The 13,300-nt window shown below is 43.5% G+C and overlaps 1 protein-coding gene across 4 annotated transcripts in view; it reads right to left on the reverse strand.

Moving 5' to 3' along the window:
* PIK3AP1 (phosphoinositide-3-kinase adaptor protein 1) overlaps positions 1-13,300 on the reverse strand; it is a 127,288-nt gene that overhangs the window by 31,714 nt on the left and 82,274 nt on the right. For 2 of the 4 annotated variants that reach the window (XM_028853388.2, NM_001266956.1), the window contains 2 exon segments: positions 3,658-3,753; positions 1,971-2,168 (listed from right to left, as the gene is read on the reverse strand). In XM_028853388.2, coding sequence (XP_028709221.2) covers positions 1,971-2,168; positions 3,658-3,753 — 294 coding nt within the window. 4 annotated transcript variants of the gene reach the window in all.

The raw sequence follows: 13,300 nt of genomic DNA on the forward strand, positions 1-13,300 counted from the left end.
AGGTATTCTGGCCTCCAAGCCATTGTCCCTTTTGTCATCTCCTGCCTCTCTCCTTTCCTTTGTTTCTCCACAGTTTCCTAGCAAGTCCATCAGGGCTCTTGAGGAATCACCTGTGCCCCTGTCCAAACACATCCCTACAAGGAGCCATGCCATCAATACTGTTCCCTACTCCCTCCGCTATTTAGGAATTACCAGCATATATTTGCACGCTTCTTAGATTGAGTTCTCTCAGAAGCAGGACCCGAGACAAGGATTCAAATGCAAGTAGTCTATTTGAGAGGTGATGGAGGTGAGACGGGGAAGTGGATGGTGCAATAAATGGTGGGTTAACAAGCAAGTTACACTGCAGGCAACCTAGGAATCACTAGAACGCAATGTAGAATGCACAACTAAGAATTCTCTCACCAGAGCGGCAAGTAAACTGGGGCACCGATCCATACCTCCTGTCAGGCACTGGTTGAGGGCAGCAACTCTGTGTGTTAATTCCCCAGTGCTTTCAACCTGTCCTGTAAGAGGGCAGAGAAGGCTCCAGGTGCCAGAGGAAGCCCTCAGGCTGAAAGACACTGGTGCTGACAGGCAGGGTCCAGCCAATGAGCACAGAAATGCAAAGGGTTAGGGGGACATGGGCAAGGAACCAACAGTGTCTGCTGCTCATGCCAAGGAGATGATACCCAAGGAGACTGTAGGCAGGAAGCACTGACAGCACCTGGCAGTACGTAATATCTCACAACTGTATTCCTACCCAGTTCAGGGTTGCTGGATTTCGCAAAACAAAAATGTGTGTACTATTTGGGACATACGCTAAAAACTCATTTGCCATTTATTTGAAATTGAAAGTTAACTAGGCATCCTGTATTTTATCTGGCAACCCCAACCCGACTACCTAGGGCTCTGGGTGAATGCTGTCTTCCCCAATTTCTAATTCCCTTTTGCCACACCTCCAACCACATGATGAGACCATTGAAAAATAGAATGTAGTTCAGGAGCACAGATCTGGCAATTCTTTTTTTTTTTTCTTTTTCAGACAGGGTCTTGCTGTGTTGCCCAGGCTGGAGTGCAGTGGCTCAATCTCGGCTCACTGTAACTTACACCTCCCAGGCTCAAGCAATCCTTCCACCTCAGCCTCCTGAGCAGCTGGGACTACAGGTTCGTGCCACCACACCTGGCTAATTTTTTGTATTTTTTGAAGAGACAGAGTTTTGCCATGCTGCTCAGGCCAGTCTCGAACTCCTGGGATCAAGCAACCCACCTGCCTCGGCCTCCTAAACTGCTGGGATTACAGGCATGAGCCACCTCTCTTCCTATTTCTAATAGTCTTCTAGTACTTGTAACCATATTATTGTAACCAAGTCCAAAAAATAGTGAAACTAACAATGCTATCAGTATCTAACTAATGTCCCAGGGATAATTATGAAAAAGTCAAAACCTTAATTTTTAATAACATGGGTAGATGGACAGCCTAGCATAGTGTCTAAAAGCCAGGGCTGTGAAATCAGACTCCCTGAGTTCAAATTTTGGCTTTGCTATGCAATGGTTGAGTGACCTCTGTAAAACCTCTATTTCCTCATCTGTCAAATGACATAATAATGGTCCTTACCTAATAGGTTATTGTAAAGATTAAATGGCATGTTCCAGATAAAGCATTCTTGATAGATTTCAATAAATGTTAGCAATTCAAAATTAATAATATCCAGAAGGGTTTCAGGAGATAAAAATGTATCCGGGTTCTTGTTTACCTGCCTTTGCAACTGTACATAAATACTTCCGGGAGGGCTGGTACTCACTCTGGTCATTACTCCCGTTCTAGCTTCAGAATCTGTCCCAAGATATGACCCCATCTCCTAGGGCTGGTTGAAGACCATTTAGAAGGGGATAGTCTCTGAGCAATGGTTCAGAAAACCAGGTCATCCAGGAAATCCCTGTTGAGAGCTCCAAAGACCCAGCTGGACATCATTCCCTGTCACACTTGCCTTTACAAATGTATGGTTCGTTGTCAGGCAGCTGGTGAGCACCAGAGGCAGTGGTCTCCGGTCTGGGCACTGGGACAGGGGGCCTGCTGGCCAGGTCCATGGAAAAGGCATCATCATCATCTACCATGTGATAAACATCTTCTTCCTGACCAAGATGGCACTGATCTCTCTCCAGATTGGTCGTTCCCATGCTGTTGCCTAGAAACGCAGAGAAAGGTGACTGAAAGCAGTGGCCAAACTGGTTGATTGCCAGTCATAAAAGCAGAGTGAGGGACCCTACCTTGTTTCCTCAGTGCTGCCCCCTAGCAAAGAACTTTCCCTATCGCTTCCTGTATCGTCTGCTCAGAACACCACACAAAGCAACTGAGAAAACACTCATGTTACCTTCATTGACACCCAGTGATGCAGTGAAAGGACAGGAGCACAAGGATTTATCATCTCTGTTTTACTGCTGGGATTCAGTTATTCATCCTATTAGAACTAGGAAAAGTCCTAGATAGGACTGTCAAAGCCCTAGTTAGGAAAGGTGGGGCATTCACTGCCAACTGTCCAATGAAAGTGGTACTTCTTAAAAGGGATTAAAAACAGACTGCCCAGGACTCCCCTCTCAGGAAAACTTTTTGTTCCAGAGTTGGGGTCAGCACACATTTTTTTAAAGATCCAAATAGTAAATATTTCAAAGTTTGCAGGCCATAAAGTCTGTTGCAGGGACTCAACTGCTCTTGTGACATGAAAGCAGCCATATACAATACTAAATAAATGGTCGTGTTGTGTTCCAATAAAACTTTATTTACAAGACAGGCAGATGGCCAAGCTGTGGTTTGTCTACCACTGCTTTAGAGTTTTTCCTTCCTCTTCACTGTGAAAACTACTTTTGTCCCCTTCTGAGTCCCCTCCTCTTAGCACTCTGCTTTCTAAATCTACTTGATCAACAGACCGCACCATACACTGTAAACAACTGGACAGGGTTAAAGAATTACCCATGCAATTTAACATCCTCCACCTTTGAAACCTTCAGTAATAATAATAACAATAACAAATCTTCATTAACTGCTTGTTATGTGCATGGTGGTGCTCTGACACCTTAATGCAGAATAACTCATTTAATTATCACAACATTTATCTCATTTTACAATGGAGGAAACTGAGTCCCAGAGGAGCTGAGTAACTTGCCTGAGGTTTTCCAGCTAACTGGATGGGAAAATTGAGAATAGATCAGAGTTCATGTTCCTAACCACTATACAACACAGCCTCAACTTAGTATCTTTGTTTATATTCGCCTCCTTCACCAGCGAGTAAAGGCTCCTTGAAGGCATTCATCATATCTTACTTTTCTTTGTATCTCCAGCCCCAACATCCAGAACAGTGCTTTGCACATAGTAAGCACTCAATACATTTTGGCCAAATAAAAACAACATATGCATTTTAAAAGAGGTCTTGCTAGAGGCAACTTGTTTACCCAAACAAGTGGCTCCACTGGTTGGAACTCCTGGCCCACCTCTAAAGGGCTGATGGGGGAGCTCATGGTAGAGGGGTCAGGGGAGGCAGAGTGCCTCTATTCACATCGCATGCCATGTATGCCACAGCCCATTCCTTGAGGGGAGCAACCCTTATAAAGAACCAGACAATGTCTTGCATTTGTTTCTCTTTCACTCTTTTGGCTTCCCTGCTCATGGCTATGACTTACCTTCTAAAAACTTGCGGATCATAGAGTCCTTAGCGGCCTGAGAGAAACCATCTCTAGGGATTGGGTTAGATGTACTGGCCTGAAGCATTTCAACATCTAGATGGAAAAGGAGACTAAGATTTATATATTGTTCTCCTCCACAGGCAAGGAGGTTTTTACAGATGGAACTATGAGGTTTGGCAACTCTCTTAAGAGATTCAAGCATTCATCAATCTATCCATCCCTCCATCCATCTACCTACTCAAGAAGGACACTCAGTAAGTGTGGGGCATGAAAGAGAGCAACGTGCACAACCCTCAGGCTCTTCCTTGCACCACAGGTCTCAAAGGGTAAAGATATGCTCATTTGCATTTGAAAGAATAGGTTCAATTTTGAAATACTACATCGTCGCATTGTTTATTACAGAAAAAATGGAAGCAGGAATAACAGGGAATAAATTGTGTTTATGATTTCATAAATATGCAGTAAACACATAAATGTGCTGGGAATGATAAATAATGAATTTTTGGAAGTGGTTACTCTATGGAGAGGGAGAGAGGATCACTGGATTCGGAGGGGGTTGACAGAGGACCGTAACTGGAATCATATTATTTAATTAAAAAAAAATCTGAGACAAAAAAAGGAATAAAAAGGAAATACATATTCTTGAAGATTCTGATGAAACTGAAGATTCAGAATCTTCAAAAAATACAATATTTTAGATAATTGATATGCTACCCAAAGGGGGCAAAATAAGATTCTATTTTTGTATTTGCTTATATATGTAAAAAAGAAACTCTGGGCCAGGCGTGGTGGCTCACACTTTTAACCCCAACACTTTGGAAGACCAAGGCTGAAGGATCACTTGAGCCTAGGCGTTCGAGTCCAACCTACGCAACACAGTGAGACCCCATCGCTACAGAAAAAGAAAAAGAAAAAAATTAGCAAGGTATAGTGGCACCCGCCTGTGCTCCCAGCCACTTGGGATGCAGAACCGGGAGGATTACTTAAGCCGAGGAGGTCAAGGCAGCAGTGAACTGTGATCATGCCACTGCACTCCAGCCTAGGCAACAGAGCAACACCCTGTCTCAGTAACAACAACAACAAAACAAAAAAAAAAAAAAAGAAAAAAAAAAAGAAGAAGAAAGAAAAAAAGAAAAGAAAAGAAACCCTGGAAGGAGATATAAGACATTGATATCAGTGGTTTTCTAGGAACTGAGAAGATGGGGATAAATAATACAGAAAGATATTCCACTGTTCATCTTCTTATATTTTAGCTTTTCAGCCTATTCGAAAAAATAAAGAAATGCAGTATTCTGATATGTTTGTGTTACCTTGTTAACCAAAAAACACACAAACAAAAAACAACCTCCTTATTTCTACTTCTTCAGTTTATGTCTCCTGGCATAGTAGACGCATGACATAAATATAATGTACCGTGATGTCTTCCAGTTCAGGGCACTACAATTCCAAATGAGGAACCAGTAAATGAATCCCACCCGCCTGCTCTTGTCACCACTGAATTCCACAACAGACTAGAAAGATTAGGGTAATTGTACTAATCCTGAAGCATACCTAGAGATGCATTCATTATTTTAAACACGTTCTGATAAGAACTCACACCTAATTCATTCCTTAAAAATTCAAGACCAGAAATATTCTACTTACATGAGACTTTCAGTTTAATTTGCTTAATTGTGTTTCATGGAACATTTTCCTCATGGAGTTAGAAAATGGAGGCTGGGCACAGGATGTCACACCTGTAAGCCCAGCACTTTGGAAGGCTGAGGTGGGAAGATGGCTGAGCCCAGGAGTTCAAGACTAGCCTGGGCAACAGAGTGAGACCCTGTCTCTCCAAAAAAAAAAAAAAAAAAAGAAAGCCAGGCTTGGTGGCTCACACCTGTAATCCCAGCACTTTGGGAGGCCGAGGCAGGCAGATCACAAGGTCAGGAGATCGAGACCATCCTGACTAACACGGTGAAACCCCGTCTCTACTAAAAATACAAAAAATTAGCCGGGTGTGGTGGCGGGCGCCTGTAGTCCCAGTTCCTCAGGAGGCTGAGGCAGGAGAATGGTGTGAACCCAGGAGGCGGAGCTTGCAGTGAGCCAAGATCGCGCTACTGCACTCCAACCTGGGCGACAGAGCGAGACTCCGTCTCAAAAAAAAAAAAAAAAATTGGCTGGGCATGGTGGTGCAGACCTATAGTCCCATCTATTCAGGAGGCTCAGGTGGGAGAATTGCTTGAGCCCAAGAGATCTGGCTGCAGTGAACTAGGATCATGCCACTGCACTGCAGCTTGGGTGACACAGTGAAACCCTGTCTCAAAATAATAAAAAGAAAAGAAAAGAAAAATGGGAAGGAACACATATTCTACAGGTGTGTGCCCTGCTAAGAGCAGGACCCTCCTCTACCTGACCAAGACTCTGTATTGCCTTCCTTCTTCTCAATTCTTACCCCTATCTCCACTCCCACCTGCCTGACCCTGACCCCAGTTAATTTTTGAAACTCCAGTTTGAAACTCATCATTAACCCAACAATGAAGCACCAAGGAACTTACCCCCAAGGGAAGACATGCTTGGGTCAGACACCCGTAAAGATAAGGGGAGGGAGAAACTCCACAGACCTGTGATCCAGCTTTATACTGCCCAATGCTGAACCCTCTAGAAAACCATACCTGTCTCAGGCCACAGCATCTCCAGGAACCGTCTCCAGTGTATAGCAACCTCAGGACCATTTTAATCACTAATCACCAAATCTCCCAGGCTGATAATATCAGAGCGCAAACCTCACACACACTGTCAACCCTGTTGACAGAGTGGTAAAAGCCTCATGCAATGGTCCAGCTATTTTCACTAACAACATTCAATTTGAGAGAGTTGATTTGCATATCAGAGACGTAGGTGCGAAACTGAAGGAGCTATAAAGAGAATTTAGGGAAATAAAATGTGGAAGAAAATAGTAGAAGCAAGAGCAGTCCTGGCTGGTCCTGGCATGCTCATATATATGGATGCAGGCTTCCACTCTGGGTACTATACCCCCTTTCCTAATGTGCCCATTTTGGGAGAAGTTAAAGAAAGAACTTAAAAAGAGAAAAGAACAAGCTAAGTGCAGTGGCTCATGCCTGTAATCCCAGCAATTTGGGACGCCAAGGCAGGTGGATTGCTTGAGGTCAGGAGTTCGAGACCAGCCTGGCCAACATGGCGAAACCTCGTCTCTACTAAAATACAAAAATTAGCTGGGCGTGGTGGCGCGTGCCTGCACTCCCAGCTACTCAGGAGGCTGAGGCAGAAGAATAGCTTGAACCTGAGAGGCAGAGGTTGCAGTGAGCCGGGATTACACTACTACACTCCAGCCTGGATGACAGAGCAAGACTCCGTCTCAAAAAACAAACAAACAAACAAAAAAGAGAAAAGAAAAAAGAAAAGAACAGAAAAAAATGTGCACCCGTAATGAGACTTAAGAATATCATGACTCCTTCCACCAAGAAGGACATCATTTCTATAGCATTCTTGACAAAAATTCATAACCTCAGCCCAATTATAGAAAACATCAGACAAATTCAAACTGAAGGGCATTATACAAAATAACTGATCAGTGCTCTTCAAAAGTATTGAGACAAGGAAAGACTAAGGAACTGTTGCAAGCTGAAGGAGACTGAGAAGAAATAACTAAATGCATTATAAGATCCTAGAAAGGATCCCGGAACAGAAAAAGAATATCAGTGACACAACTAGAGAAATGTGAACAAGGTCTATAATTTAGTTAGAAGTATTGTGCCAACGTAATTTCCTGGCTTTGGTAATTGTACTATGGTTATGTAAGATGTTAGTATTAAGGGAGCCTGAGTGAAAGGTATGCAAGAACTCTGATGTTTTTGCAACTTTTCTCTCTAAAAGTAGTTCAAAATAAAATTTTTTTTTTTTTACAAAAAGGAGAGGAGGGACCACTATAGCAAAACTAAATAATCATAGCTCCTGGGGATGACCCCATGATCGTCCTTCCTGTCTGCTTACACTATCAAGCTAAGTACCTTCCAATGACACTGTGGAGCACATGTGTGTGGATGCAATGATCGAGGTGGTGCGAAATGAATCACTTGTGAAAAACAAATATTTTTACTTTATAGTCACACCTTAACTGGTGGTTAAGATCATGATTTTGGAAGCAACAATGTAGGTGGTTAAATGTCAGCTCTGTGACTTGGTAGAGTTCTTCGGCCTCCTTGAGCCTCCCTGAGAGTGTCTCACAGGATGATGAGAAGCATGGGCATTAGGATCGAAATGCATAGGTTCCAACTGTGTTTTTCCCACTTCTGGCTGTATTGACTACACACCCACCAGTCCAACACCAACCAGTCTTTTTAGGTTCAATCAAACATTCAGACTCACAAGATGACCCTGGGACATGCTTGGCACCAGTTCACTCAGAAAGATGCAGGACACAAGCTAGGAGGGCAGTGACAAGAGCTGGTCTTCCTTTGAGCCAGTCCTTGCACCTGACCAGCAGCTCAGATGCAAAGAGACAAGATCCATAGCAGGCCGCGCTGGTGAAAAACCTCATGTCCTACAAGAGCAATTTCTCTCATAGCAACTCCAGAGGCATAGCTTCCAGGGTCTGCATGAGAGATATGCCAGAGTCAATGCCCTCAGGAAAGCCCAAAGAACGGTGTCCCTTTGAAGTATTTCTAGTTCCTGTACAGATCCTCCCAGTTCCAGATGCAATTTACCAATCAGGAGCCATTTTTATTGTAGGCAATGTTGCCTGGAAACATAGTTGACATTGGCTCTTATCAGGTTACCGGGGTAACAAAGCTAGGAAGTCAACTGAAGGTCAAAATCTTATGCAGAAAGGGAAATGATAGCTATTATATTTTCTCTTTGCCCATAATTATCTTGGGCCAAGTTTTAAAAATCCTCTCAGCTTCTCTCTCTTCTTGTCTGTAAAATGGTGATAATAATAGTATGTATCTCACAGGTTTGTCGTGAGTATTAAATTAGGAGCTTGCCAACTGCTTAGCACAGTATCTAGCACACAGGAAGTGCTAAAGGAATGCTAGCTACTATTATTATTATTACTATTATTTTTATTATTAAATTCTATACCCAGGCTAATGTCCTAAACAGAGAAAATTCAAAAAAGAGGATTCAATTTACACTTCTTTCAACAAGACCTTTACTTGTTTGAACCCAAGTTTTCTGTCTTCAAAGTAATGAATGCTTATGAGTTCATTGTAATATTTGAATTTCCACACATATTCTCAAATACTTCATTATTATATTTAGCCTAGTAAAAACTATGCCTACTCAATATATTTATATTTGAATATACCTAAAGCACGGGAGGAATCTTCAGACAACAAACATCAATTCTTTACAATAGAGTTATTTATGGAAATCTGACTCACAGACAAGGCTGGCCAGGTGCATTTTCTTTATCATGGCTTCTGGACACTAAGTACTGGCTTGACAGAGCCAGCAGGCTTCTTCCCTCCTTGGTGAAGGGTCTGCCACTGCGGTCCAGACCAGACTTGGAGCTCCCATGCCCATTTGCCTTACACTTCCCTGACACTTCCCTGACACCTATCACACTCTTTATTAGCGGCCCAGCAGTGAACACCAAGGGGCAATTCCTGCAGCTCTTTCACCCCTGCTGGCACCACTCCATGCCACCAGGACCATAGGGAGAGGCCAACCTTTAGGACAGAGCCTAAAGCCAGAGGATCCAAGGCATGGCTGGAAGAACATGATGGGGGCAAAGGTGCAGGGAGGAGAGAGAGGGTGGTCTGCAGACACAGGGAAGACCCGAAGTCAGGAGTAAAGGCACTGACGAGGGCTAGAGTCAACTGAACAGACTGCATGCAGGGGACAAACTTAAGTCAGAGAAAGGCAGCAGCTGAAACCAGGGAATTAATAGAGACCCAGGTGCTAGCCACTGAGCAACCAGTGCAGGTCGGCATCATGATCAGAAGCACGGACTTTGATAGCTTGGAGACCTGGGTTCAAGCCCTGGTTCTGACTCTTCCTAGCTCTGTGTCCTTGGGCAGTCACCTGACATTGCTAAGTTTCTATATCTCCATCTATAAAGTGAGGATAAGTAACAGTACCTACCTCATATGATGATCATTCGGGCCAAAGGAGACAATGCTTATAAAATGCTTACTAATAGTGCCTGGCACTAAATTTTCATTGTTATCATTATTATTATATTGAGGCATCTTAATTGGCATATCAGTTTTCTATGGCTGCTATGACAAATTACCATTTAAAACAACATAAATTTGTTATCTTATAGTTCTGTGGCTCAGAAGTCTGAAATAGGTCCCACTGGGTCAAAGTCAAGGTTTTGTCAGGGCTGCATTCCTTTCTGGAAGCTATAGAGGAGGATCTGTCTCCTTGTCCTTTCCCAACTCTAGAGGCCACCTGCATTCCTTAGCACTAGGCCGTCTTCTGCCATCTTCAAGCCCAGCAATGTTGGGCAGAAAGCTTAGCTGAACTGAGTCCTCTCCTTGATGCCCTCTGTCTGGTCTGTTTTCTGACACCCTCTTCCACTTTTAAGGACGTTTTTGATTATATTGGGCTCACCAAGGTGATCCAGGATATTCTCCATATCTTGAAGTCAGCTGATTAGCAACCTTGATGCTGTCTGCAATCTTAATTCTCCTTTGCCATGTAACTTAGCATATTTACAGATTCAGGGGAATTATTCTGCCTCTCAAGATAGGCCCAAGTATCAGGCATAGTCATTCTGCCATGAATTTCCTTCCCATACTGCGTCAGTGAAGGGAAGAGAGGACAGGAATTAGGGCACACTCAAGTGAGTCCATCATGTTTACACACAAACTAGGCAGCCTTGCTCTGAAGTAGACATTATTCAGTCTCTAGATGTGCACTGCCTTAAATGAAGTTACCTAAAAATGGTTTTTCCATTTATATTATAAAGAAAATGATATACATATATTTTTTGAGACGGAGTCTTGCCCTGTCAGCCAGGCTGGAGGGCAGCGATGCGATCTTGGCTCACTGCAAGCTCCGCCTCTCGGGTTCACGCCATTCTCCTGCCTCAGCTTCCTGAGTAGCTGGGACAACAGGCACCCACCACCACACCTGGCTAATTTTTTGTATTTCTAGATTAGAGACGGGGGTTCACCGTGTTAGCCAGGATGGTCTCGATCTCCTGACGTCGTGATCCGCCCGCCTCGGCCTCCCAAAGTGCTGGGATTACAGGTGTGAGCCACCGTGTCTGGACAAGAAAAAGATTTCTTAAAATCTTTAGTTGAACATAAATATCTTTGTAGACCAGGAACAGCAGTTACCATACACGGGCCTCCATGTCCCTATTCCATTTTCATGGCAAACATCACTAACCAATCATAGCATTCTTTCTGTCCTTCTCAACACAGCACCCAGGCACTCAATATTGGCCAACTGGGGCCAGTATTTATTAAAGGTGTGGTAGCTCATGCCTGTAATCCCAGCATTTTGGGAGGCCTAGACGGGAGGATCACCTGAGGTCAGGAGTTCAAGACTAGCCTGGCCAACATGGCAAAACCCTGTCTCTACTAAAAATACAAAAATTAGGGGGTGTGGTGGCGGGTACTTGTGATCCCAGCTACTTGGGAGGCTGAGGCAGGAGAATTGCTTGAACCCAGAAGATGGAGGTTGCAGTGAGCCGAGACTGTACCACAACACTCCAGCCTGGGCAACAGAGCGAGACTCCATCTCAAAAAATAAAAGGAAAAAGAAAAAGAAAAAAAAAAAACTAGGCTGGGCACAGTGGCTCATACCTGTAATCCCAGCACTTTGGGAGGCCGATGGGGGTGGATCATAAGGTCAGCAGTTTGAGACCAACCTGGCCAACATGGTAAAACCCCATCTCTACTAAAAATACACACACAAAAAAAAGTTAGCCAGGCATGGTGGTGTGCACCTGTAATCTCAGCTATCGAGAGGCTGAGGCAGGAAAACTGCTTGAACCCAGGAGGCGGAGGTTGCAGTGAGCCAAGATTGCACCACTGCACTCCAGTCTGGGTGACAGAGCAAGACTCCATAAAATTTAAAAAAATAAAATAAATTATAAAAGAAAAAAATACTGGCCAACTGGCATTGGCATGTGAAATTCTTTTTAAAATGCTCTTTTCCACACCTAATTAGGCACTAAGTCCTGACAGTAGCAGATATTACCTTTGTAATACCACATTTTTAAAAAGGTACCTGGTTGTCTGGGGTTAATGAGTGATAAAACCCTCTCAGGCTCTAAATATGACAACTCCACATATACACACAACCTGGACATACAGTGAACTACACAGAATATTATGTAAGTGAAGGGAGTCTGTTTCTAGACAAAGAGCATTTTGGGAGGGAAATCAGAACAAATCCCTGCATTCCTGGATGTTCAGGGTTTGTACTTCAGATCCTAAGCACTTATACTTCATGACTTGCAAATTAAAAATAAACCAAAATGCACTGAAACCTACTGGTCTGAGGAAAAAGTGCAAAGTTCTTTTATTTCAGCAAAGAAAAACAACAACAATGGCAAGGAGACTCTGGGGCCACAGCCTCCTACTGGAAAAGCCAGCTATAGAGTCACACTGCACTGTATTTAAGGAGTCAGTCAGAAAGAACCCACTCCTGGAATGCAAGAAGCTTGAACAGATGAGAGAACACCCAAGCAGGCACTTAATTAAAGAATAAATCAAGGGCAATAGTGAATTCTCAAAGACACCCATATGATACTCTTCGTGGGACACAGACCACTTAGCTGCAGTGGAAACTCCATCCAGATTATATGCTGTTAATTTAACAGAAAGCCAAGTGAGTATATAATACAGTGAAATGTCAGCTACTGAAAGACTATTCTTCTAGAAGGCTTTCAAACCCTGAAAGGAGGCCAAAAGAATTTTTTTTCCCCAGCAAGAATCTTTTGTGGCTAAAAAGAGAGTCTTAGAGCAAGGAGCATTATAGTCAAACATTTGAAGATAACCTGGAACCTAATGGGTCAGTTTGCCCCCAGGTAGAATGGTTTGACTGACCATGCCAATGAAAAAGTCCAGCTTTTCTGTACGCTAAAGAAGTAATGGGATGGCAGAAAGAGGGAGAGGGAGAGATGGGAGAGATATGCAATCACACACACACTCTCTCTCTGTGATAGTTAATTTATTTTATTTTTTGAGACAAGGTCCCACTCTGTCACCCAGGCTAGAGTGCAGGGGCACAATCATGGCCCACTGCAGCCTCAATTTCCCAGGTGATCCTCCCACCTGAGCCTCCTAACTACAGGCACGCACCACCATGTCTGGCTAATTTAAAAAAAAAATTTTTTTTTAAATGGGTTTTCGCCATATTGCCCAGGCTGATCTTGAACTCCTATACTCAAGCTATCTGCCCACTTTGGCCTCCCCAAGTGCTGAGATTACAGGCATGAGCCACCATGCCTGGCCTGTGATGGTCAATTTTAGGTGTCAACTTGACTGTATTAGGGAATACCTAGAGTGAGGGTGTTTCCAGAAGAGAAGCATGTGAGTAGAAAAGATCCACCCTCAATGTAGGCAGGCATCATCTCATCAGCTCAGGGCCCTAATGGAGCAAAAACAAACAAAAGGTGAACTGGTGTCTCCCCAGGGGCTGGCATACACTGCCATACACTCTTCTTCTCTGGGTTGGA

Source organism: Macaca mulatta, chromosome 9, assembly GCF_049350105.2.
Source record: "Macaca mulatta isolate MMU2019108-1 chromosome 9, T2T-MMU8v2.0, whole genome shotgun sequence".
NCBI lineage: Eukaryota > Metazoa > Chordata > Mammalia > Primates > Cercopithecidae > Macaca > Macaca mulatta.